We start from the raw sequence: 23,475 nt of genomic DNA on the forward strand, positions 1-23,475 counted from the left end.
TTGGTTGACCCTTAGACGGAAGCGTTTTATATAGAACCGATACAGCGTGTTCGAGGTCTTTTTTGATTATTTCCCCCTCAGTGCTGTGGGACTGCACCATCAGCGGCCTCTCTCCTAGCATGAATTGTGCCTTAAAGGCATGTTGCAGCTGCATGTACCTAAAATACATCTTACTAGGCATGTTGCTATCTTTTCTTAAAGAGGCGAATGATTTCAGTGTATTGTTTTCTACTACATCTTTGAGTTTATATATACCTAGATTTGCCCATATTTTAGGGTCTGGTACCGTTAGGAACTCTGGCAGGGACGGGTTCATCCATAATGGCGTGTGTGGGGAAATTTGGCCCGTCTGACAGGAGTGCTTATTGACTTTTTCCCATACTTTAACTGTTGCCAGCATGTTGGGTGTTGCCCGGGGGATTAGTTTACTTCCTCGCAGGGGGAGACTAGAAAGTGCCAGGTAGGACCCCATTATTTCTGCTTCTAAGGCAGTCGCCGGATTGTTCGGGGATTGATCAAACCACCACCTCACTGTAACTATGGCGGATGCCCAGTAATAGTGTTCGAAGTCAGGTAATCCTATACCTCCACTGCACTGGTCCATCTGCAGAGCTGTTAGTGCGATGCGTGGGTTTTTAGGGTGCCAGAGGAGTGATGTGATAGCTTTATTTATGTTGTGGAAGTATTTGGATGGGATAAGTACTGGGCTGTTCCTAAAATAATATAAGAATTTGGGTAGCATATTCATCTTGATGGCATTTGCTCTGCCTAACAGAGACAATGGAAGAGTCTGCCATGCCTTACATTTTTGCTTGAGCTTGGTTAGTATAGGTTCTAAATTTAGATTATAGTAGTCAGCGGTATTTCTAGTGATTTTTATTCCCAAGTAAGTAAACTCCTGGACCCATTGTAATGGGGTGGAAGTTGGCTGCACCGGCATCTGTGCATCCAGGGGCAAAATGGTCGATTTATCCCAGTTAACTTTAAATCCTGAGAATCTGCCATATTTACTTATTATATTAAGGGCGGCTGTCAATGAGGGACCAGAGTCGGATAAGTATAAAAGGAGGTCATCAGCGTAGAGGGAAAGTTTTTCTTCCCTGGCCCCGAACACAAGTCCTTTGATTGATTTACTGGCACGCAGTAGCAGGGCCGGCCTTTGGTTTCACAGCGCCCTGAGCGAAAACTGATTTTGGTGCCCCCCCCCCCCCCCATTCATCCTCTTCACACACGCGCGCACGCACGCACGCACACACACAGGTCCCCCCTTTATTATATAAAGGCAGATTCCCCCCTTTAGTGTATGTATAGGCTAGGCTTGCAGATCCTCTTAGTGTATATAGGCAGATCCAAGACTATGACTATGGTAGGATTAGATTGTGAGCTCCTCTGAGGACAGTGACATGACTATGTACTCTGTAAAGTGCTGCAGAAGATGCCAGTGCTGTGTAAATAAATAATAAATGGTAGCACATTGGGCTATGACTATGTTAAAACAGCACGGCCGCGTAGTGGTTAGCACTCTCGCCTTGCAGCGCTGGGACCCTGATTCAAATTCCAGCCAGGCCAACATCTGCATGGAGTTTGTATGCCCAACCCCCCCGGCTGTCTGCATGGGTTTCCTCTGGGCACTCTGGATTCCTCCTGCATCCCAAAAACATACAGATAAGTTAATTAGCTTTCCCCTAAACTGGCCCTAGACAGGAATACATACACTACACTGATACATACATAGACATAGTAGGACTATGGTAGGGATTAGATTGTGAGCTCCTCTGAGGGAGTTAGTGACAAGACTATGTACTCTGTACAGTGCTGCCGAAGATGTCAGCACTAAATAAAAACATTTATAATAAAAAAAAAAATGGTAGGATTAGACTGTGGGCTCCTCTGAAGACAGTCCGTGACATGACTATGTACTCTGTAAAGTGCTGCAGAAGATGTCAGTGCTATATAAATACATAATAATAATAATAATATGGTAGGACATTAGACTATGACTGTGGTAGGATTAGAGTGTGAGCTCCTCAGAGGACAGTCAGTGACATGACTATGTACTCTGTAAAGTGCTGCAGAAGATCATGTCAGCGTTATATAAATTAATAATAATAATAATATGGTAGGACATTAGAGGGATGCACGTAGACTGAGGCAAAGAAGGTGGGTGGGTGGGGGAAGCATGGAAGGTGGGCACAGGGGGAGGCATGGAAGGTGGGCACAGGGGGAGGCATGGAAGGTGGGCACAGGGGGAGGCATGGAAGGTGGGCACAGTGGGACGCATGGAAGGTGGGCACAGGGGGAGGCATGGGGAAGGTGACACAGGGGGGATGCATGGGGAAGGTGGGCACAGGGGGGATGCATGGAAGGTGGGCACAGGGGGAGGCATGGGGAAGGTGACACAGGGGGGATGCATGGGGAAGGTGGGCACAGGGGGGATGCATGGAAGGTGGGCACAGGGGGAGGCATGGGGAAGGTGACACAGGGGGGATGCATGGAAGGTGGGCACAGGGGGATGTATGGAAGGTGGGCACAGGGGACGCATGGAAAAGGTGGGCACTGGGGGGCTGCATGGAAGGTGGGCACTGGGGGGCTGCATGGAAGGTGGGCACTGGGGGGCTGCATGGAAGGTGGGCACTGGGGGGCTGCATGGAAGGTGGGCACTGGGGGGCTGCATGGAAGGTGGGCACAGCACAGCATGCAAGGAAGGTGGGCACAGGGGGCATAAGGAAGGTAAGCACAGCGCACGCAGCATGCAAGGAAGGTGAGCACAGTAGGATTCCAGGAGAGTAATCACACAGAGAGATGCACAGGGGGAGAGGGTGGACACAGGATAGAGACAGAGATGGACACAAGAATAGAGATCAAATGGCAAAAATAAGGAGCCTAGAATATCACCTCCTCCCTCTCTCTGACTGAGTGTCCTCAGTCTGGCTGCGTCTCTGCTCTCACCTCCATGTACAGCTCACAGGCTATGACGCTGTTATCTGTCTCCGATCTCCCCCTTCATGTACAGCTGCCAGCTGGGTCTGCCTGAGTCTCTGATCTTCCTCTCTCCTCCTGGTACAGCTCCCAGTGTGCTCGTCTCGCTCCACTGCTCCTCACTCCTTAGTACAAATTTCGCGCCACAGTAGCTGCTGAACGCTGACACACAGCTGAAGAGACATCAAGGGGGGAGGAAGCAGGAGGAGGGGTAGGCGGGGCACTAGTCCTTCTACTGCAGTGCTAATCAGCAGCTCAGTATTGAAGAACACTGATCAGTACGAACTTGGGCGGAGCTTCCACGGAAGATGGACCTGCCAGAGCCCGCAGCCAAGTACATATACATATGTGCCTGAACGGCAGGAGCGCCCCCCTGGAAGCCGGCGCCCTGAGCGACCGCTCTGGTCGCTCAGGTCAAAGGCCGGCCATGCGCAGTAGCATAGCCAAAGGCTCTACCACCAATGCAAATAGTGTTGGTGATAGCGGGCAGCCCTGGCGCGTTCCCCTTGTTAAGTTAAAGGATTCCGAAATAGAGAGGCCAGTGCGTACTCGTGCCCTTGGTGTGGTATATAAGACCCGAAGCCATCCCACAAATTTATCTCCCAGCCCAAAACGGAGAAGAATCTCCCATAAAAAGTTCCAGTCTACCACATCAAAGGCCTTTTCGGCATCCAGCGAGACCACTATACGATCCCCTGGCTGGTCATGCGTTATAGATAAATTAGTCATTAGCCTTCTCAAGTTTATATCAGTGCCTTTGCCCGGTATAAATCCAGATTGATCTGGGTGGATTAGTTTTGTGATTAAAGTGTTTAATCGGATAGATAATATTTTTGCTAATATTTTGTAGTCTTGATTTAAAAGTGAGATAGGTCTATATGACTTACATTGGGTGGGATCTTTTCCCTTCTTTGGAATGACAGTAATTAGCGCTTCTCGCATGGATTCTGGTAGAGCATTGTTAGCAAGCGCATTTTTGTAAGTTTTTAATAGATAGGGAGTGATATTTTTACTATATTTTTTGTAGAATTCTGACGGTAGGCCGTCTGTTCCCGCTGCTTTGGCATTAGGCAAATCTTTAATGACACCTCGGATTTCCTCTCCAGTGATGTCCGCCTCCAGGAATTCTCTATCATCAGCAGACACCACTGGAAAGTGAAAATCTCTCAGGAATTCATCTAGTTGTGTTTTAGTATAGGAGGTATCAGAAGTATACAATTTTTTATAATATGTGAGGAATTCTTTATTTATTTCTCCAGCTTCTGTTAACGTTTCACCCTCAGAGTTCTGTATTGCCCCTATATGGAACAACTGCCTTTCCTCTCCTATCAGATAGGCCAAAAGTTTACCAGTCCTGTCCCCCTGTTCGTATATCCTAGTACGGCGTGCAGCTTCAATTCTGGATGTAGCAATAACTTGCCTGTCTGATAAGTGCGTAAGGGCTACCTGCCATGCTTCATAGGTGTTCTTGGTTTTGTGATTGACATAATCCTTTTCTGCAGCCTCAGCCTTCTGTTCTGCGTTATAGAGTATAACCCTATCCTGGAATCTGGCCTCAGCTATTACTTTAATATAGTGCCCTCTGGCGACCGCCTTGTATGCATCCCACACCACTGAGGGGGCAGCCGTCTTGTCATTGCGGCTCCAATATTCCTCTAACGGTTGTTTCATGCCCATAGTTACGAAGTCGTGATCTATCCAACTTGGGGATAATTTCCAGAGAGGCCTGTGTGGAGCAGGTGCCAGCAACAGAGTGACATCCAGGGGGGCATGGTCTGAAATGCCTCTGGGCAGTATCTTGACACACCCAACCTGCATGGCCATAGCTGGGGAGGATAGTATTAGGTCAATTCTGGATAGAGCTTGGTATGATGTGGAGTGGCAAGTAAAGCCTCGTTGATTCGGGTTTCGTGCCTGCCAGATATCCAAGAGATTATAGGATTGTGCCCAGTTATATAATAGTAGATTGTCTCTAGGATTGGGAATCAACCTGTCTGTAGAGGGGGACATAACCATATTAAAATCTCCACATAGTAGTATCTTGGAGGTTGGGAATTTCGCTATTTTATTCATGATGTCATTAAGCATTGATAATTTTGCAGGGGGAGGATTATATAAGCCTACCAGGGCAATCTCTTCCGTGTATATACGGGCATGTAATATGACATATCTACCCAATTCGTCTATGTGCAGATGCAGAAGTTGAAAGGGTAGAGTTTTATGTATCAGGATTGTCACCCCCCTAGAGAAGGTCGAGTGGACTGCATTATAATAATGCCCCACCCATGGTTTTTTTAGGGCAAGTATTCTAGAGCCATGCAGGTGGGTTTCTGTCAGTATACAAATTTGGGGGTTATGGCTTTTGAGGTAGTTAAATACCAAGGATCTTTTTATCCTTGAGTTAAGACCACGAACGTTCCAAAGTATGAGTTTGGTCATTGGCCTGTTTTAAATACATATAAGCATTGCATCACTGTTAAAAACATGTAAGCACTCACACATTGTAATACTATAAGTTTACCTTCTAGGATCTGCGAGTTGCAAGGAGCTGAGCATTCACCCAAGTCAGGACTGTCGTAATTAAGAACCATGTTAAATAAGATAACGAAAAAAAAACAAAACAGAGAAAAAGTTAAAACCATTACAGTGGACCTAAACCTGATAAGGTCCATTATTACCCTATATCCAACTCCCGATACCCACCCTGCTACACTCTAACAACTGGTCTGTGGTAGCTTGGATCCCTAAACGTGGTCCCTTCCTAACTATCCGCTAAGTATGGAACCAAAAACCTGAAAGCGCGCTGTAGCGCGACTTATAAAGGGGGGGGAGGCAAGAGGGGAGGCCCGCCGCCCGGGTACTCCCAGGTGATGTACCTGGGGGAAACATGTCTTAGGAGTATCATTGAATGTAGCTGAACTGTAAAAGATAAGTTTAACGATTGGCCATCTAATTAACTATTGGCAGGCCTAGTAAGAAGTAATATTGGACATGTTATCAACTGGGGGTCGCTATCAGGAATGGTGCATCTGTCTTCCGATGCTTTTCTTGATTACCTCTACTAGGGCTGGTCCTGTCAGGATTCTATTTTGTCTAAGGCCTAGCTTATTAATAAGGTATTGCTCCTTAATATGTATGGCTATTAATTCTTAATGCAGTGGTCCATGTCAGTATGTAACCCAAACTTACTGCTATCACATCTAATAACCGTCCACTAGATGTGTGCGATTCTATTTAAGTTCCATGCCATGGCCCTGTATATTGCTCAAAGTACCCAGGGCATGGGTACAGCGTCAGAGTGCCCTGTGAGGCTGAGCTTCAGTAGAAACTGCAAGTTGTGGAAGCTCAATGCAGGGATGTATCTATGGCGCCACAGCGGCACCCGGTGGCTGGCTTTGGTATATCTGCAAAAAGGCATAAGCAGAATTGTTCCCACTTTTATGTGGCAATGTTATTCAGGGTATAAAGTGTTTTCTGCAGAATGTTTGCTTATGAATCCGCATCTCCGGGAGTGCTGTCATCATAGGTTCCTCATTAATGTCTTGAGGCACTTTAACAAGAGAAAAATAATATTTCCAACTCAGAAAAAGAGTAAAGGAGTGGGTTAGAGAGGAGAGTCAGTGTTTATCATTCCTGTAACAGGCAATGTGAGCGTACATCAGGTTGCTGGAAGTGTTTCCAGCCATGTAGATGCCTCCTCAGGCTTTTCAAAGATTTTAACAATCTCCCCATCTTGTACCCGCAGCTTGGCTGGGAATAACATCGCATATTGTATATTTCTTGCCCGGAGTTTGGCTTTCACATGCACAAATGCTTGTCTCTGTTTTTGAGTCTCAATTGTGTAATCAGGGAATAGCATAATTTTGGTATTTTCAAAACGCAGCTCCCCAATGCGCCGGGCTGCATCTAAAATCGCGTCTCTGTCCCTGTAGTTGAGGAGTTTGAATATTACTGGCCGTGGGGGGACACCTGGGGGGCCCCGTTTGGCCGGGATTCTATGTGCCCGTTCTATCACAAAAAATGGCGAAAGTGTGTCTTCAGGCAGGAGCTTTTTTAGCAGGGCTTCTACATATGCAGGTACATTCTTACCTTCCGACCCCTCCGGGAGCCCCACCAGTCTAAGATTGTTTCGCCTGTTACGGTTTTCCGCGTCCACCGCCCGTTGTTCCAGGGCGGTGAGACGTTTATCTTGCCTTGGAATGGCGGCTTCATGTGCTCGGGTGAGGTCTTCCGTATCAGAGGTACGTCTTTCAAGCTCGGTGGTGCGCGCTCTCATTATGGAGAGATCCTCACGGAGAAGGCTGAATTTACTATCAAGGTGATCAAACTTGTGGGTCAGGGTCGTTTGGCAGGTGTGTATTGCTGCTAGCAGCTCCGTGGTGCTTGGGGGTGAGCCAGGGTCTTCTATCTCTGCGCCCGCCATTTCTCCTTCTTTGGCTTGTTTGGACCTGGTGTTTTGCTTTGTTGCGGCTGGGGTCTGTGGAAGGTCCTCATGCGACCCTGCTTTGTCAGTTTTGTCCCTTTTGTTCCCTCTCTGCGCCATGGTTGTGGGGTATGGGGATGCACGGTGTGTAGCGTGGCTCAGGCGGGAAGGTCCTGGGGCCTGGCAGTAGTCTCTCTCCGGCGTGGTTTGAGCGTCTTCCGAAGTCACCGGTTCCTGCTCCCAGATATCCGTGTCGGACATGTGCGTGTTCGGTAGGCAGTAAGCTAGCCAGTTATCTGGTTTGATGCACAATTAAGAGCAGATGGCCGAGATATATCACCCCAGGCAGCGGAGCTCTTTGTTCAGCGTCCTCTCACTCCGCCATCTTGGCCACGCCCCCCTCTCTCTTCTATTTTTAACTTCTCACTTTGCAATGTATCGATATATTTTATTCCCCTTTTCACCAAAGTTCCTCTTTAGATTCAGTCAGGGTCATCAGTAGCACTTTGTGCATGCAAACAGCACAATGAGAGCGCTAATTCTCTAACATGGCTGCCAGGCTATTCACCATCCAGCCTGTTGTAAGGCCACAGAGTCCCAAAACGTTTTAGGTTAAATGTAGATGGATGTCAGTAGCAGAAGACAGAGGAATACACTTAAAGGGAACCTTAACTGTAGGGGGGGGGGGGAATTCACTTACCTGGGGGCTTTCCCACACCTGCAGCCGTCCTGTGCCGCGCCGGTCCTTTGGTGCCCTCCGGTCTCCCTCCGCGGCTAAGTTTCGTTTTCGGCCGACTGCCAGTCGTCCTCAGGCAAAGCGTCCTCTTCTTCCGCATTCCCCGTCGTAAAGAGCCGTAAAGCGCGTCCGCATGACGCGTCTTGCGTCATGCGGACGCGCTTTACGGCTCTTTACGACGGGGACGCGCTTTACGGCTCTTTACGACAGGGAATGCGGAAGAAGAGGACGCTTTGCCCGAGGACGACTGGCAGTTGGCCGAAAACGAAACTTAGCCGCGGAGGGAGACCGGAGGGCACAGAAGGACCGGCGCGGGCACAGGACGGCTGCAGGAGGCTTGGGAAAGCCCCAGGTAAGTGCATTTTTTTTCCCCCCACAGTTAAGGTTCCCTTTAAGCTTACAAAAATAAAGAAGCTACCTTATTAATACAAGGGACAGAAAATGGAGCAAAACTTAAAGGGATACTGTAGGGGGTCGGGGGAAAATGAGTTGAACTTACCCGGGACTTCTAATAGTCCCCCGCAGACATCCTGTGCCCGCGCAGCCAGTCACCGATGCTCCGGCCCCGCCTCCGGGTCACTTCTGGAATTTCAGAATTTACAGTCTGAAAACCACTGCACCTGCGTTGCCATGTCCTCAATCCCGCTGATGTCACCAGGAGCACACGGCGCAGACACAGACCATACTGGGCCCGTGCAGTACGCTCCTGGTGACATCAGCAGGAGCGAGGACACGGCAATGCAGGCGCAGTGGTTTTCCGACTTTAAAGTCTGAAATTCCAGAAGTGAACCAGAGGCGGGGCCAGAGCATCGGTGAGTGGCTGCGCGGGCACAGGATGTCTGCGGGGGACCATTAGAAGTCCCGGGTAAGTTCAGCTCATTTTTCCCCGACCCCCCTACAGTATCCCTTGAAGCAGTTGCTCCAAGCAGCCAGTCAAGTTTTAGCTGAAATCTGCATATACATTTTGCATCTAACATCTGACCAAAAAACAAATGTCTGTGTACACAAGCCTTTAACAGCTATACATTCTATTTTTACCAGTGTAACATCACTATGTGCCAACATAATGTAAAGGCAAATATACAGGGCGGGTTCTAGACTTTTTGCCACCTGAGGCAACCTTGTGAGGATGCTGCCCCCCCATAGGTAATAAAATTGCCCTGCAGTATAGGTAGCCTAGAGGAGGTAGCAGCCAGGAAGGGGGAGAAGCAGGCAGAGCGGTGGGGAGGAAGGCCAGACCCCCCCCCCCCTCACCTGGGCTCCCCCTCTAGCTATTTACCGTCAGCAGTGAGCAGGGGAGCAATGACTCATCTCCTTCCAGTCCAGGCGATCCGTTCCACCGCTCGTGTCACTTCCTGCAATGCCACTGACTGTACTGCAGAAGAACAGTGGGCGGCATTGCAGGAAGTGACGCGAGCAGTGGAACGCAATGCCTGGACTGGAAGGAGGTGAGTCATTGCTTCCCTGCTCACGGCTGACGGTAAATAGCTAGAGGGGGAGCCCCAGGTGAGGGAGGGGGGTCTGACCACCCTCCCCACTGCTGTGCTGATACTCCCCCTTCCTGGCTGCTACCCCCCCCCCCAGCTCGGCACCCCCACCCACAGCCAAGCGGGCGCCACCCCCACACTTCCACCGCCTGAGGAAGCTGCCTCACCCCGCCTCATGGGTGGCACGGCGGTGCAAATATAGACAAACATCAGAAGGAGATGCTTCAGAATCTTAACTTAATTTTTATTATTATTATTATTTCTCAGTACCAAATGGATAGACCCAACTCAGTTATCGTGGGCTTCATCGGAACCCACTTATGTCGGGTTTTAGGTTACATCCTTTATTGAAAAAGGAGTTTTTTTGTCCTTCTAATTAGTTTTTTTATTGCCTAGTAGGTGCTTAGAGCCTTAGTGTAACAGCAATGCTAAATAAAAACATACGGTAATTTACGTTTATGCATATACAGTATATGTATGTATATAAGTATAAGTATATATATATATATATACACAGTACATACAAATGCATACAAGGCGCACGTGAGCTTGTCTAAAGCATAGGGATGTCGCCCAGCAGGTGAGTTATACATTTTTGCAACCAAGTCCTATTACATAGCTCTTCACATGTCATACTATTAATGCTAGTATGTCATAACCAAATGTTTTATAAATAGAGAGTGCACGTAAAAATCATTTCATTTAAGTTCAAATGGCTCAAGAATAGATATTTTATTTGTATTTTAATTGTGCTGCATTGGTGTTTTCTTTTCATTTTTGCTTGGCTACATATTATAATCAATACAGAAAAGCACTTCAAACACAGGATAAGAAGACAGACTGTGTTTAAAACAAAATGGAAATGAAGGCTAACCAAAAGAAAATGTAATCACATTAACACTGCTAAATGAGATGCCATTGACACACTGTTTAGTAATTACCTAGTTTTCTATGCATTTTAAAAGGAAAATAAGGGAAAAACGTGAACAAATACACAATTTATCCACTTTCATACAGTGTAGCTTTAATGTAAACAGTTCCATTGTACAGTAAACCCACACATTTGCTACTGTCTGCTCCTGGAATGTGTATTTTACACTTGTTGTTTACTAATTAACTCTGCAATTGAATTCTCTGGGAGCAGGAGAGGGGTTTGCTGTAATTTACAACTCTGTGGTGATGTTATCAGGTCACAGATAAATAAACAGTGTTATCTAAGATTTTGTACAGAGGAGAGTGCAGAGACTTATTTTCACATCAAAGGGACAGGAAGTGGGTAAGATCCACTCAAATAGCTTCAAAATGAAACACAAATTACAAAGGCCTGCATATATTATCTCAGGGCTGTGGAGTCGGTCCAAAAATCCACCGACTCCGGCTCCTCAGTTTAGGATTCCACTGACTCCGACTCCGACTCCACGACTCCGACTCCTCTAATTTGCATATTACAATTTTGTTGATTAAAAGTATGTAACATGAAATTCGTCTCTTAACTGCCAACGCTTAGGAATTTTACAAGACAACTGAAGTGAGAAGGATATGTAGACTACTATATTTATTCCCTTTAGAGTAAAACTAGTCCTTGGTAAGAGTACTTGTAAAAGGTACAAACCGGAACAAAGAACATCTATCAGGCCCTAGGCAATGTAAGTGTGGGTACATGTAAGAATGATGTGCAGGTACTCTGCAGGGGAATGAGGAGATTGTAAACAGACAACACCTCTGTGTTCAATGTGCACAGCATTCTCAGTGGATTCCCTGTAGCTCTGTGGGGAGTGCATATGTAGAGTATAGTACTACTGTGTAACAAAGTAAACCTGAGACAGATGAAATTAAAGTTTTATACATACCTGGGGCTTCCTCCAGCTGCCTTCAGGATAATCAGTCCCTCGTTGTCCTCCTCCACCACCTGGATCTTCTGCTATGAGTCCAGGTACTTGAGCCAGTCAGGCGTAGTGTGCATGCACACACTCCGCCGCCAGGAGCATACTACACCTGTGCAGCACTATTGCGCAGGTGCAGAATGCTCCTGGCTGTGGGAGCGGCATGCGGCCGGACAGCGCTGACTGGCTGAATTACCAGGACTCATAGCAGAAGATCCGGGTGGTGGAGGACAGCGAGGCACTGATTAGCCTGAAGGGGGCTGGAGGAAGCCCCAGGTATGTATAAAACTTTACTTTTCATCCGTCTCAGTTACCCTTTAATTTGTAGTCACCAAACCAAATTTTAATAACACATCAAATTATTTGATTTCATCAGCAAAGGGAGTGCATACATTTGCATAAATCAGCATCAATGCAGAATTATTTCCATCTCGTTGACCATCTCTATTAGTGACACAGCTACACATCAGGCTTTATTCTTACAGCATAGATGTTATTTAGTATATATAAGAGATTCCTGTGTACACATCATATATACAGTCACAATCAGATATGTATATCTGACCTTAAAAATACGCGGACTGCTTTATTGAAGCAGCACAAGTAACTAATTTTGATTGGTTTGTTTTCTTTTTGTGGACTAAGCATAGCTATTACTGTATATATACATTATTTTTAATGACTATTATCTGAGAAATAGAACATTTTATCATATTTTCTATTTTAATTACAGTTACAAATTCATTAGGAGTCGGAGTCGGTGCATTTTTTCCCGACTCCGACTCCGACTCCAAGCACCCAAAATTGCCCGACCCCACGACTCCGACTCCACGACTCCGACTCCGACTCCACAGCCCTGTATTATCTCTGAGGTTAGCTTTAACAAGCTATATTTATACATCGTAGATATGCCATATATGCTCTACATAGGTGTGTGGTGGCTCCTCCTTACCTCAATAGATAGTTTATAGAATATTTTGGCTGTCTGTGTGAAGCTGGAGGTAAGAAGTGAGACGTCTCCTCCAGGTAAAAGGATACTGCAGGAGAAATAGACATTATTGCATTATATTGATGCAACTGCCTTCTGTAGAAGTCAAGTCATTTACAGTATTTATTGACAAAACATTGCAAGAAACGCAAAAGAGTCATTGCCTTTCTAACACGTGCCCCAATGTGATCTGTTCCTTCCCTAGCTGAGCAACACCCCAGAAACCGCAGTCACACATGACCCAATATTTGTATATTAATACATCATTGTAGGTAGAAGACTCTAAATGCTACCACTTCTCTTAGCACTAATGTTCAATTCCATATTTGCTTTTTTTTTCAGGTGGTAGATGGACAATGTAGCGCATGGATGCCACTGACTATTTGTGAGACTCGGCTCTGAAAGCTCTGCTTATTGTGGGGAACAGATATCACATGGAATGGCATTAAATATTGTTATTACCAGAGCTACACAGTGCAAAGTACAGTACCACATCCTCACAATGGCTATTGAATTGCAGATCATCTTCACATGTCCAGGAAGCAATCACCATGATGCAATACTTCAGGACAGTGATTGGGACAATCCCTTTCATTACCACTTGCCTGTGGAAGCCAGGACTTCAGGGCAACTTTTAGGCAAAGACATTCCAGGCCATGGGTGTCGATGTTTGGACAAGTCATATCCTGCAATCACCTCCTGTTTTAAGAAAAGAATATTGTACTTTGCAGTGTGTGTTCAGTATTATGGATCTCCAGGCTCCATACAATCCTGTTGGCTGAGGGTCTCTATGACTTATAGGTATACAAATTACATAAATAAAATTACTGTGTATATAACTAATTGCTGGTTGTGCTATACTGAAACACTACCTTAGGCTTCGTATTCTAGTATGTTCTTAGTTAGAACTGTAGTTCCCACCCTCTGAGACAACCAATCAGATGCAGGTCTGTCCTAAGTGTCTGGACCTAAATATTTACTGATGGGAAAACTTATTTACCTGACTTTTTGTAGAGAACCTAAACCCATCCACATCACTACATGGCTGATGGCTAAGCAGCCAGGCAGGAAGTGATGTAATCTCCTCAGTGGGATACTTCTACAAAGGTTCTTATCCCCCCCCACTCTACGAGTTTTATTATTGCTACCTGTGTCATAACTGAGAATATTTCTGTTTACTTATTCCTGTTAAAAAAAGGTAGCTAGCAGAGTATTGTACTGTGTTGGTAAAAGCAAGAAGTTTTGAATCAGGATGATACCAGATCTTAACCTCCCTGGTGTTATGATTATTTCTGGATTTTAGTGTCTGAAAGTGGGGCCATTTTTTAACAAGCTTTGAGACCTTAAAAATCATACGGCTAGATAGATCTGCAGCAGCCCTGCACATTACACACCTCTCATGGGTCCAGCTCGGGGTTACCGCTCTGAGCTGTGGATTTCCGGCCCGAGTCTGACTTGGGGTTACCTCTAAGGAGATTTAGAGCCCATTCACACTATAAATCTCAAAACAGTAGCAATGAGCATTACCGTTTTATCCTCAACTCGAATATCCTCAACTTCGACGCATTAACCAATCATTGCGCAGACCCAGACTCCATGGTCCTGATTTACAACCATGCAGTGTCATCTGCCTATGACGCCCTCGCTCCAGTTCGCATCAAACGATCTACACCACTTCACCATGCACGGTGGTTTGACAGCTCACTAAAGGACCTAAAGAAAGAAGTGCGCAGACTAGAAAGGAAGTGGCGAAAATCTCAGAATTCAAAAGATAAACACACCCTTGTCTCTCACCGGGAAAGCTACCAAAATGCGATCACCAAGAAAAAATCCTCCTACCTATCACAGGAGATCGCAAAGGCCGCCAACAGACCAGCCCAACTATTCCGCACAGTTGATAGACTATGTAATCCATCCTGTCTAAAACCCACTATAACTCCCTCAAAGGAGCTATGTGAGAAATTTGCCTGCTACTTTGCTGACAAAGTATCTTCTATTCGGTCTCTCATTCAGTCCACAGCACCCAAGACTCATGCAACTAATGGAAATAGCTGCAAAAACAACCTAACACCCTGGACTGATTTCAAAAGTATTAGTGAGGAAGAGATCTCAGACACCCTCTGTCGTCTCCACCAGACAACCTGCGACCTGGACCCTGGACCAACTAAACATATGCTGAAATGCCCTGACCTGCTTGGTCCAGCATTTCACAAAATAGTAAATTGCTCTCTGCAAGCAGGGAGGTTTCCTACCTCTCTAAAAGAAGGAATCATCAAGCCCCTTCTCAAAAAACCTTCCATGGATCCAGATGCTATGAGCAGCTACAGACCTGTCTCCAACCTCCCCTTCTTAGGTAAAGTTATTGAAAAGGCTGTCTATCTGCAACTTGAAACCAGGCTGTCAGTAAACAACATCCTGGACCCTCTACAATCTGGCTTTAAGAAACACCACAGCTGTGAAACAGCCCTCATCCAAGTCTGCAACGATCTGCTCATGGCAAGGGACAGAGGGGAATGCTCCATCCTAATCCTGTTGGATCTCTCAGCTGCTTTTGATACAGTTGACCATGAAATCCTGCTTAACAGACTGCAGGAGTACTGTGGCATCAGTGGATCAGTCCTCCAGTGGTTCAGATCATTCCTGACTGACAGAACACAGAGAGTATCCCTAGGACCTATAATGTCCAAACCTGCACCTCTACAATTCGGAGTGCCACAAGGATCAATCCTATCCCCTCTGCTGTTTGCAATCTACATGTTGCCACTCGGTACACTTATCCAACGACATGGCCTGACGTACCACTGCTACGCCGATGACACACAGCTATACCTGTCCTTCAAACCTGGTGGAACAGACCCTACCCCAAAAATAAACTCTTGCTTAGCTGAGCTTCAGGCATGGATGAATGATAACTGGTTGAAACTGAATGCTGACAAAACTGAGGTCCTGTTTGTCCAAAGCCAGTGCTCGCCATCAAAACAGCTCTATCCTAAAGCAACACCAATCAGGATTGGGAATTCAGACATAAACAGCTCCAACCTTGTGCGCAGCCTTGGCGTACTAATCGATGGGGAATTGAGTTTCAGAAACCAAATTTCATCTGTAGTTAAATCTTCCTTCTTTCATCTGAAGAACATTGCAAAGATTAAACATCTGATTCCCCCAGAGGATCTTCAAACCCTAGTCCACGCCTTCATCACATCACGGCTGGACTACTGCAATGCCCTTTATGCTGGCCTCCCCAAAAAAGACTTGCGTCGCCTGCAATTAGTGCAGAATGCTGCTGCCAGATTGCTAACAAACCAGCCTCGCCACTGTCACATTACACCGATCCTTCGCTCACTGCACTGGCTACCAGTAGAATGGAGAATACTCTTCAAGATTGGACTGCTGACATTCAAATCCCTGCACAATCTGGGCCCTGGATACATGAAGGACTTGCTGAAGCTGCACCACACCTCTCACAACCTCAGATCAGCAAGTTCTATAAACTTGGTCACTCCCAGAGTGCACCTCAAAAAATCTGGAGACAGAGCCTTCTGTCATGCTGCCCCTACTCTTTGGAACTCCCTACCACACCCAGTAAAGACAGCACCATCCCTGGAGCTATTCAAATCCAGACTGAAAAGCCACCTGTTTAGCCTGGCATTTCCAGATTTATAAAATTCTTCCCCTGTACCACGATGGTCGGAGCCATGCTTATGCGCTTTGAGTCCCACGGGAGAAAAGCGCTTTACAAATGTTATTTGTTGTTGTTGTTGTTGTTTTGCACAGTAAAAATCACACGTGCACTGTACCGTGATCTCTCCAGAATCACGGCAAAATGCTGCAGGTGACACGCTTGGTGATTGGCGCTAATTGCCAATCGCCCGCGATCAGCGACAATCACGGCAGTGAGATCACTGCCATATACTTTCTATTGCGCTATCACATCAAACGTAGAAAGAAGAGGCGGCACACCACTGGCTGCAATCAAGGTGCAGCCAGTGGTGTGACGTCTCTTCTTTCTACTTTTGATGTGATACAAGCTTTTATGAGCAATCCAGCTGAGGCAAGGCACCGGCAAATTGTTTCAGCTAACTTGTTACTTGATTAGCAGCTTACCAAGCACCTTGGTGAATTTCAATAAATGGTATCATCCTGATTCAAAACTTATTGCTGTTAAAAAAGTCACCCACAGATGCTGAAGCAAGGAGTTTTGAATCAATGTACCACAATGCACCACAACAGCTGAAAAACACAATTCATAACACAGCCCAAAACTCACCCATTGATGGAGTTGAACAGGTGGAGATATTCATCTTCAGTTAAATTCAGCCTGAAAGTGATTGACACAGTTTTGTTAGAACTTAATCACCCTTATCAGTCAACTCAAGAAAAAAAAATAATGTTAGCTTTGATTGGATATAGTGTGGAAGAAGGTTAAAACTTCTTCATCAAACAGCGGTAATATTGCCATTCACGCACAGTCACAATATTACCATCACTTCCGCTTGTAATTACCACGAGATACGCTAGTAGCGTGAACCGCAGTACTCCAGTAGCTTTGGTAACACATGTCTCACCGTAGTAGCGGTTGCACTACTAGAGTACCATGGGTTACGCTACTAGCATATCTCGTGGTACTTACGTGCGGGAGTAACAGTAATATTGCCATGCGCTGTGCGTGTACAGTAATAATACCACTGTTCATGAATCAACTCAAAGTGTCTAATTAGGTCTTAACAGCAACTGTGAATAGACTGCAGGAGAGCTCTGCCAAGACAGCTCTCCATACAGTAAACACTGAGGCTTAACACTTTCAGTGCTCCCTGCAAAATTGCAATCAAGTAAAACCTCTGTTTTTTGTTGTTGTTTTTTTTAGGATTGCCATAAATTGTAATGAAGACATTTTCTTTAATCATGGTTATCATGCTATGGCTAATCTTTTAGAACAGAGTGGAAGTTCCAAGTTTAGTTCCACTTTAAATTTTGGGTAAGGCTATATACTTTATTTCTAAAAACTCACCGAATAGGAACAACCCTGCAACCAGCTGACTCCAGAAATTTCACATATGAATCCGCAATAAAGGTTCTTCCATACTGAAAGAAGTCTTTATCAGACACCTCCTGTGTTACGATTCCTGACAGAAGACAAAGAGTTAACTGCAGATAGGGATCACATGAGATCACATGAGATCAGGCCTAATGCTATGCAATAATATTAAACCTCTCTATATAATACAATGGTGTGAAAAATATGTGTTCATTTTTTATTTTATTTTTTTACTAATTTTGCTTACCGGTATTTATAAAATAACTTTTTCACATGAGTGATATGAATATTGTTCAAATTTGTTCCGTCAATACATCAAAAGGTGCATTCAACACTGCATTGTATTTAATCCGGTTATCTTCTATTTATACTAAATTTTGGAGTTCAAACACAAGGCAAATTACACCATTACATGTATTATTACAAGTATTACTGAAAAATCTGTTATGTTTTCTAGTTTGCCATCTTGTTTTTCTTGGCCTTATGAATCTACAAATGAAACTTGAAACATTAGAATATTGTGCAAAAGTCTATTTATTTCAGCAATTCTTAAAATGTGAAACTAATATATGAAATAGGAACCCTTTGCAGGTGTTTTGGATGAATTAGCTGGTTAGAGTCTGACACTTTGAGCCTAGAATATTGAACATTTTCACAACATTCTAATGGTCTGAGATTTTGATTTTGGGGTTATCATAAGCTGTAAGTCATAATCATCATTATAACAAATAAAGGCTTGAAATATCTCGCTTTGCATGCAATGAGTCTGTTTCATATATTACGGTACTTTCACCTTTTAAGTTAAATTACTAAAATAAATGGTCTTTTGCACAATATTCAATTTTTTTTGAGTTTCACCTGTATAGGAAAAGGTAATAAAACTACATGAAAGAAGGTAGATATTAAAGAGACTCTGAAGCGAGAACAAAACTCGCTTCAGAGCTTATATTCAGCAGGGGCATGTGTGCCCCTGCTAAACCGCCGCTATCCCGCGGCTGAATGGGGGTCCCTTACCCCCCAAATCCCCCCTTGCAAAAACTACAACCAACTTGGTCGTAGATTTTGCTGCTGCTGGAGGCCGGGCTAATGGACGCAGCCCTGCCTCTCAGCGCGTCTATCAGCGGCGCATCGCCGCCTCTCCCCCGCCCCTCTCAGCAAAGGAAGACTGAGAGGGGCAGGCGAGAGGCGGAGATACGCGCTGACAGACGCGTGTAAGGCAGGGCTGCGGCCATTAGCCCTGCCTCACCAGGAAGAGATCCCCGCAAAGAACGGAGGGGATTTGAGAGGTAAGGGACCCCCGTTCAGCCGCTGGATAGCGGCGTTTTAGCAGGGGCACACATGCCCCTGCTGAATATAAGAGCTGAAGCGAGTTTTATTCTTTAAAGGGGCACTATGGCGAAAAATGTTAAAATTTAAAATATGAGCAAACATATACAAATAAGAAGTACATTTTTCCCAGAGTAAAATGAGCTATAAATTACTTTTCTCCTATATTGCTGTCACTTACAGTAGATAGTAGAAATTTGACAGAAGCGACAGGTTTTGGACTAGTCCATCTCGTGGGGGATTCTCAGGGATTTATTTATTTTCAAAAGCACTTAGTGAATGGCTGTTGCTCTGTCCAACTGCCAAAAAACTGTGTAGCGAGCAGAGAAGCTGGCCAGCATCATTGTTTAAATCCTTTTTAGGGAATATCTTCATAAAGAATAAAAGCCTTGCTGAGAATCCCCTATGAAGAGATGGACTAGTCCAAAACCTGTCGCTTCTGTCAGATTTCTACTACCTACTGTAAGTTACAGCAACATTGGAGAAAAGTAATTTATGGCTTATTTTCTCTGGAAGAAACGTACTTCCTATTTGTCTATGTTTGCACATATTTTAAATTTTAAAATTTTTCGCTATAGTGGCCCTTTAAAAGAGGCTGTGTAATAAAATCTGTTTAATCTGTTCACGGTTTGTCTATGAACAGGCTCATAATGATTGGTCGTCCAATTTCATTTTGCAATATTTTACACTTTTAGACTACTGCATTACCTATGATTGGCCTGTCATTAATTCCTTGGACTTGGAGATACAGCAGTGTGAAGATCGCTAGGAAGAACTTGATGGTAGTCATCTTGGCTATGGGGGACATGCTCACATCTGTGGATACCTCAGAGCATGAAACGTCATAATAGAGATCAGTGTACATAGTAAAGTAAAAATCTCATGCACAAACTGGCTTTGGGAAAATAGGATGTTTGTACTTACCCATAATCATTTGTGATACAAAACAGATAAGCAGGAATAGAACAACTGATAATTTCAGCCAGGCACTGCCGACAGAATGGTAGTGTGTGTGTGTGTGTGTGTGTGTGTGTGTGTGTGTGTGTGTGGGGGGGGGGGGGGGGGGGGTTACGTTTACATGAGGTTACACACTCAGAGTAGTCCTTAACCCACTGCACGTTCGACTCACATTACTATCAGCACTATTGCCATTCTTATCAGATATGGATTAAAACGTTAAGTTTTAAATTTACTCTCCTCCAGATAAGGTTACCTGCTCCTGTAGTAGTTGAATTCAGGTGTGTGCAGTAAATGTTAAAAATTGCAGTGTGCGTGTGTGTGTGTGTGTGTGTGTGTGTGTGTGTGTGTGTAGCAGTGGGGGTGTCCCTGGGGCCAACATACTGTCATGGCAGTAAATAAAAACAATCATGTGGGACAATCTAACCTGGCTGTTTGTTTTCCACCAAGAACTGTCAAAACGTTTTTATTTTATTTATTTTTTACATTTTTTTGTCTTCATTGAAATAGCAAAATTTATTTATTTTATTATGAATCCCGTCTTAGAAATGTTTGTACAACATGTAGGCATGTTTCAATAAGTAACAATGAGTCTACACTGTTCCTTTGCCAAACGGAGCAGCTGTCATGTGACCACCGTCTCCATTTCCTGCAAGGAGACTGGGGGGGATGGGGGGGATGGGGGGGGGGGGGGGTCTAGTAACAAGACTGGTTAGTGTATTGGTAGGCAAAAGCTCTGGATGAAACATGGCTACTGCTTCCACCTGTTTAGGTAGAAAAAGAGCTTTTGCCACTGATAAGCACGTGGTGGTGGTTGGAGGGGGGGGGGGAGGGGGGATGCTGTGCTATATCATAAGGAAATGAGGAGCAGAGTTATGTGGAGGGGGCAGAGGCCTATAGCTATGTCACCGACAAAAATCTTGAAAATGCTTAAAAATAATAGGTGATTATGCAGAGGAATAATCCGAAGATAAAGTGGGTGTATTCACTAAACTGCGATAAGCAGGATTGCTTGCGTTAAGTCTTTCCACATGATAAGTAGAGCAGAAGGCTATACATTACATGCAATGCATTACACTCTACTCATGTGTAAGACTTTACACACTTTATGCTGCTCAGTGCTTACTGCAGTTTAGTGAATAGTGTGTGTAAAAAGTGTAAATGAAACTGTATCTTTAAGCAGACCTGAATTCAGAACTTCCTCTCTGCTTTAAAAAATAAGCAACAGCATAATAACTTTACAGAAAATTTGTTAAAACTAATAGAAATCCTGCAATAAATCTGCAGTGTGTCTACTTCCTGCTCTCATGGAAGCTGACACAGGGTTAACATCCTGTGTTTACAAGGCTAAACTCTCCAAATACATATGGGGTGGGTTTATTTCTGTTTTGCTTATGTCCTTTGCAAGAGTTCATGTCCACTTTAAAAGCAACGGAACACGTAGAATAACATTTTTTTTAAATGAACCACCCCCAAAGGCTCACTCTATTGTGAGCATCCCTAATGAGGACGTTTATTTATTTATTTTTTTTAAATGTGATTCCAGGAACTCAGTTGCCTTTAAGAAATCTCTACCTCCTGCAGCCAAGCGGGGTAAAAAGAAAAATACAAAGCAGACTCACTGAACCTGTTGTGTCACCTTGGTGCTAAGCACACAGTAAATACTGCAAGGATGCATACATGGGGACTTTTCCTCCTCATAGCTTGCGGTCTTCTTAACCTTTTGGCTGCTGGATCCCAGGACCCATACTGTATATTCCTCTTATAGCTAAGCCAATTCTTCCTTTCCCCCCAAAGTAGTGATAAAATATACTCATTTGCAAGATTGCTAAAGAGCCCACAAACAAACCAGAGGGCCTAAAGTTGGTTTTGTTTATCCCAGTGGAGTCACTAGGGAGTGCGGTAGGTGTGGACCGCACCAAGTGACATCAGCAGAGGGGGTGACATCGAGCTTCAGGCAATGGCAGAGTGGAGTAAGGCTATGTAACAATAGATCAGCTCCGTGCTGAGCTGGTAATGGAGTTCACAGGCCACCAGAGCCATGTGGTGATCACCTTAACACCTCCTTATTCTTAAAAAAAAAAAATACTTAAAAAAAGGTGTCCCATCCAACCCACCACCCCCAATAGCAAGTCTGTCCAGCTTGGTACCACTCTCACCTTCAACAGCATGGCAGCCACTGCATCTGACTGGTCCAAATTCAATCTGGATAGAAACTGCAATGAATTTGCATTAGACTTGAAATATCTGCAATACATAGATCTTCTCTAGAAGGGGCAGCAGGAAGTCCTGCTACCCTTTCTGATTCTGTGTCGGACTATGTCTGACATCATCACTTTCCCCGTCGGTATGTCCAACAAGGAAAATTGTGGCTGCCCCCAAGTCCGGACTAAGTCCCATCATTACCGGCCCCACACTCCGCCATTGTGCCTCCTAATATAAAAATGATGTAGGTGCATTTGGGCTCCCCACTGCCGCCAGATCTAGTTCTGCATGGGGCCAGACTAATAAATCAAAATTTCAAAAATTTAAACCCCTTCAGCATCAAGTTGTGTCTCGTAATTACACTGGAACACATGCAATGTGTGGGCGGAGCTACAGAGTTGGTGCTTGCCACGCCTCCTTGCTGACTGAAGGGTCGCCTGATCGCACTAGTGCAAGTAGGAAGAGACCCCACTAGCACGCATTGCAGCAGCACTCTGCAAACACCCACATGCCACCCAGCTCAGCAGAACAAAAATGCCAAGGGGACGTGGATGATCATAAAATGGATTAGAAAGGGTAAATTGTTTTCAGTTAATGGAAATATAAATACCAGAATGGAAATAGGATCCTACGCTCTCAGGAATTTACATCTACAGTCCCATTCTGGTGTAGGCCGAGTCCTAGTGCAGAGGAGGCTATAGCTAGCATGCCATAAAGACAAGTTAGCAATGCAATCACTAGTTACATAGTTACATAGTTATTTGGAACTAGTGATTGCATTGCTAACTTGTCTTTACCACTAGGTGGCCAAGGAGTTGTGTAATATGGGAAGAATGTGGGACATTCCACAGACACTGCTAGTTATAACTAGAGAAAGCCAATGAGATGTTAATAATACTCACTTGGGTGAAAACTGAGCACAAATTGGAAATGGTGCAATAAAAACCGGAGAATTATTATTATTGTTTTATATAGCGCCGATGCATCATTAGGGCAAGACATTTGGGATCTTTGCTCTGAAGACCCCTGGCTGCAGTTGTAACAGGTTGAGTGAGGGGACCATTGCTGACTGCACCTGACCAACAATGAGGATGGAGGACAGAGATTTCATATGTGGGCTAACACTTTCTGCATGTCGTGTATGGGGTAGCGTTTTCTGCATTTCATGTGTGGGGTAACGTTCTTGCATTTTATGCGTGGGGTTATAATTTTCTGTATTTTATGGGTGGGGTACAGTTTTCTGCATTTCATGGGTGGGGTAGTGGTTTCTGAATTTCGTGTGTGGGGTATATTTTTCTGCATTTTATGTGTGGGGTAACATTTTATGCATTTAGTTTGTGAGGTAGCGTTTGCTGCATTTCATATGGAGCATCATGTTTGCTGCATTTCTGATGTGCCTCTAATACTTTTAGGCTACTTTCACAGTGGGAAATTGTGTTTTGATGCAACGTTAAAG

General features: G+C 44.8%; 1 protein-coding gene across 4 annotated transcripts in view; it reads right to left on the reverse strand.

Annotated features, from left to right (window-relative positions):
• The window catches only part of LOC137562842 (gamma-glutamyl hydrolase-like), a 45,710-nt gene that overhangs the window by 14,568 nt on the left and 7,667 nt on the right, over positions 1 to 23,475 (reverse strand). For 2 of the 4 annotated variants that reach the window (XM_068274596.1, XM_068274595.1), the window contains 4 exons: positions 19,566 to 19,673; positions 17,505 to 17,619; positions 16,764 to 16,814; positions 12,461 to 12,545 (listed from right to left, as the gene is read on the reverse strand). In XM_068274596.1, coding sequence (XP_068130697.1) covers positions 12,461 to 12,545; positions 16,764 to 16,814; positions 17,505 to 17,619; positions 19,566 to 19,665 — 351 coding nt within the window. In that variant the 5' untranslated portion in view covers positions 19,666 to 19,673. Of the gene's footprint in view, positions 1 to 12,460; positions 12,546 to 16,763; positions 16,815 to 17,504; positions 17,620 to 19,565; positions 19,684 to 23,475 lie in introns of all 4 variants that reach the window. The other 2 variants (XM_068274592.1, XM_068274594.1) reach the window with 1 other exon arrangement.

This window comes from Hyperolius riggenbachi, chromosome 3 (genome assembly GCF_040937935.1).
Source record: "Hyperolius riggenbachi isolate aHypRig1 chromosome 3, aHypRig1.pri, whole genome shotgun sequence".
NCBI lineage: Eukaryota > Metazoa > Chordata > Amphibia > Anura > Hyperoliidae > Hyperolius > Hyperolius riggenbachi.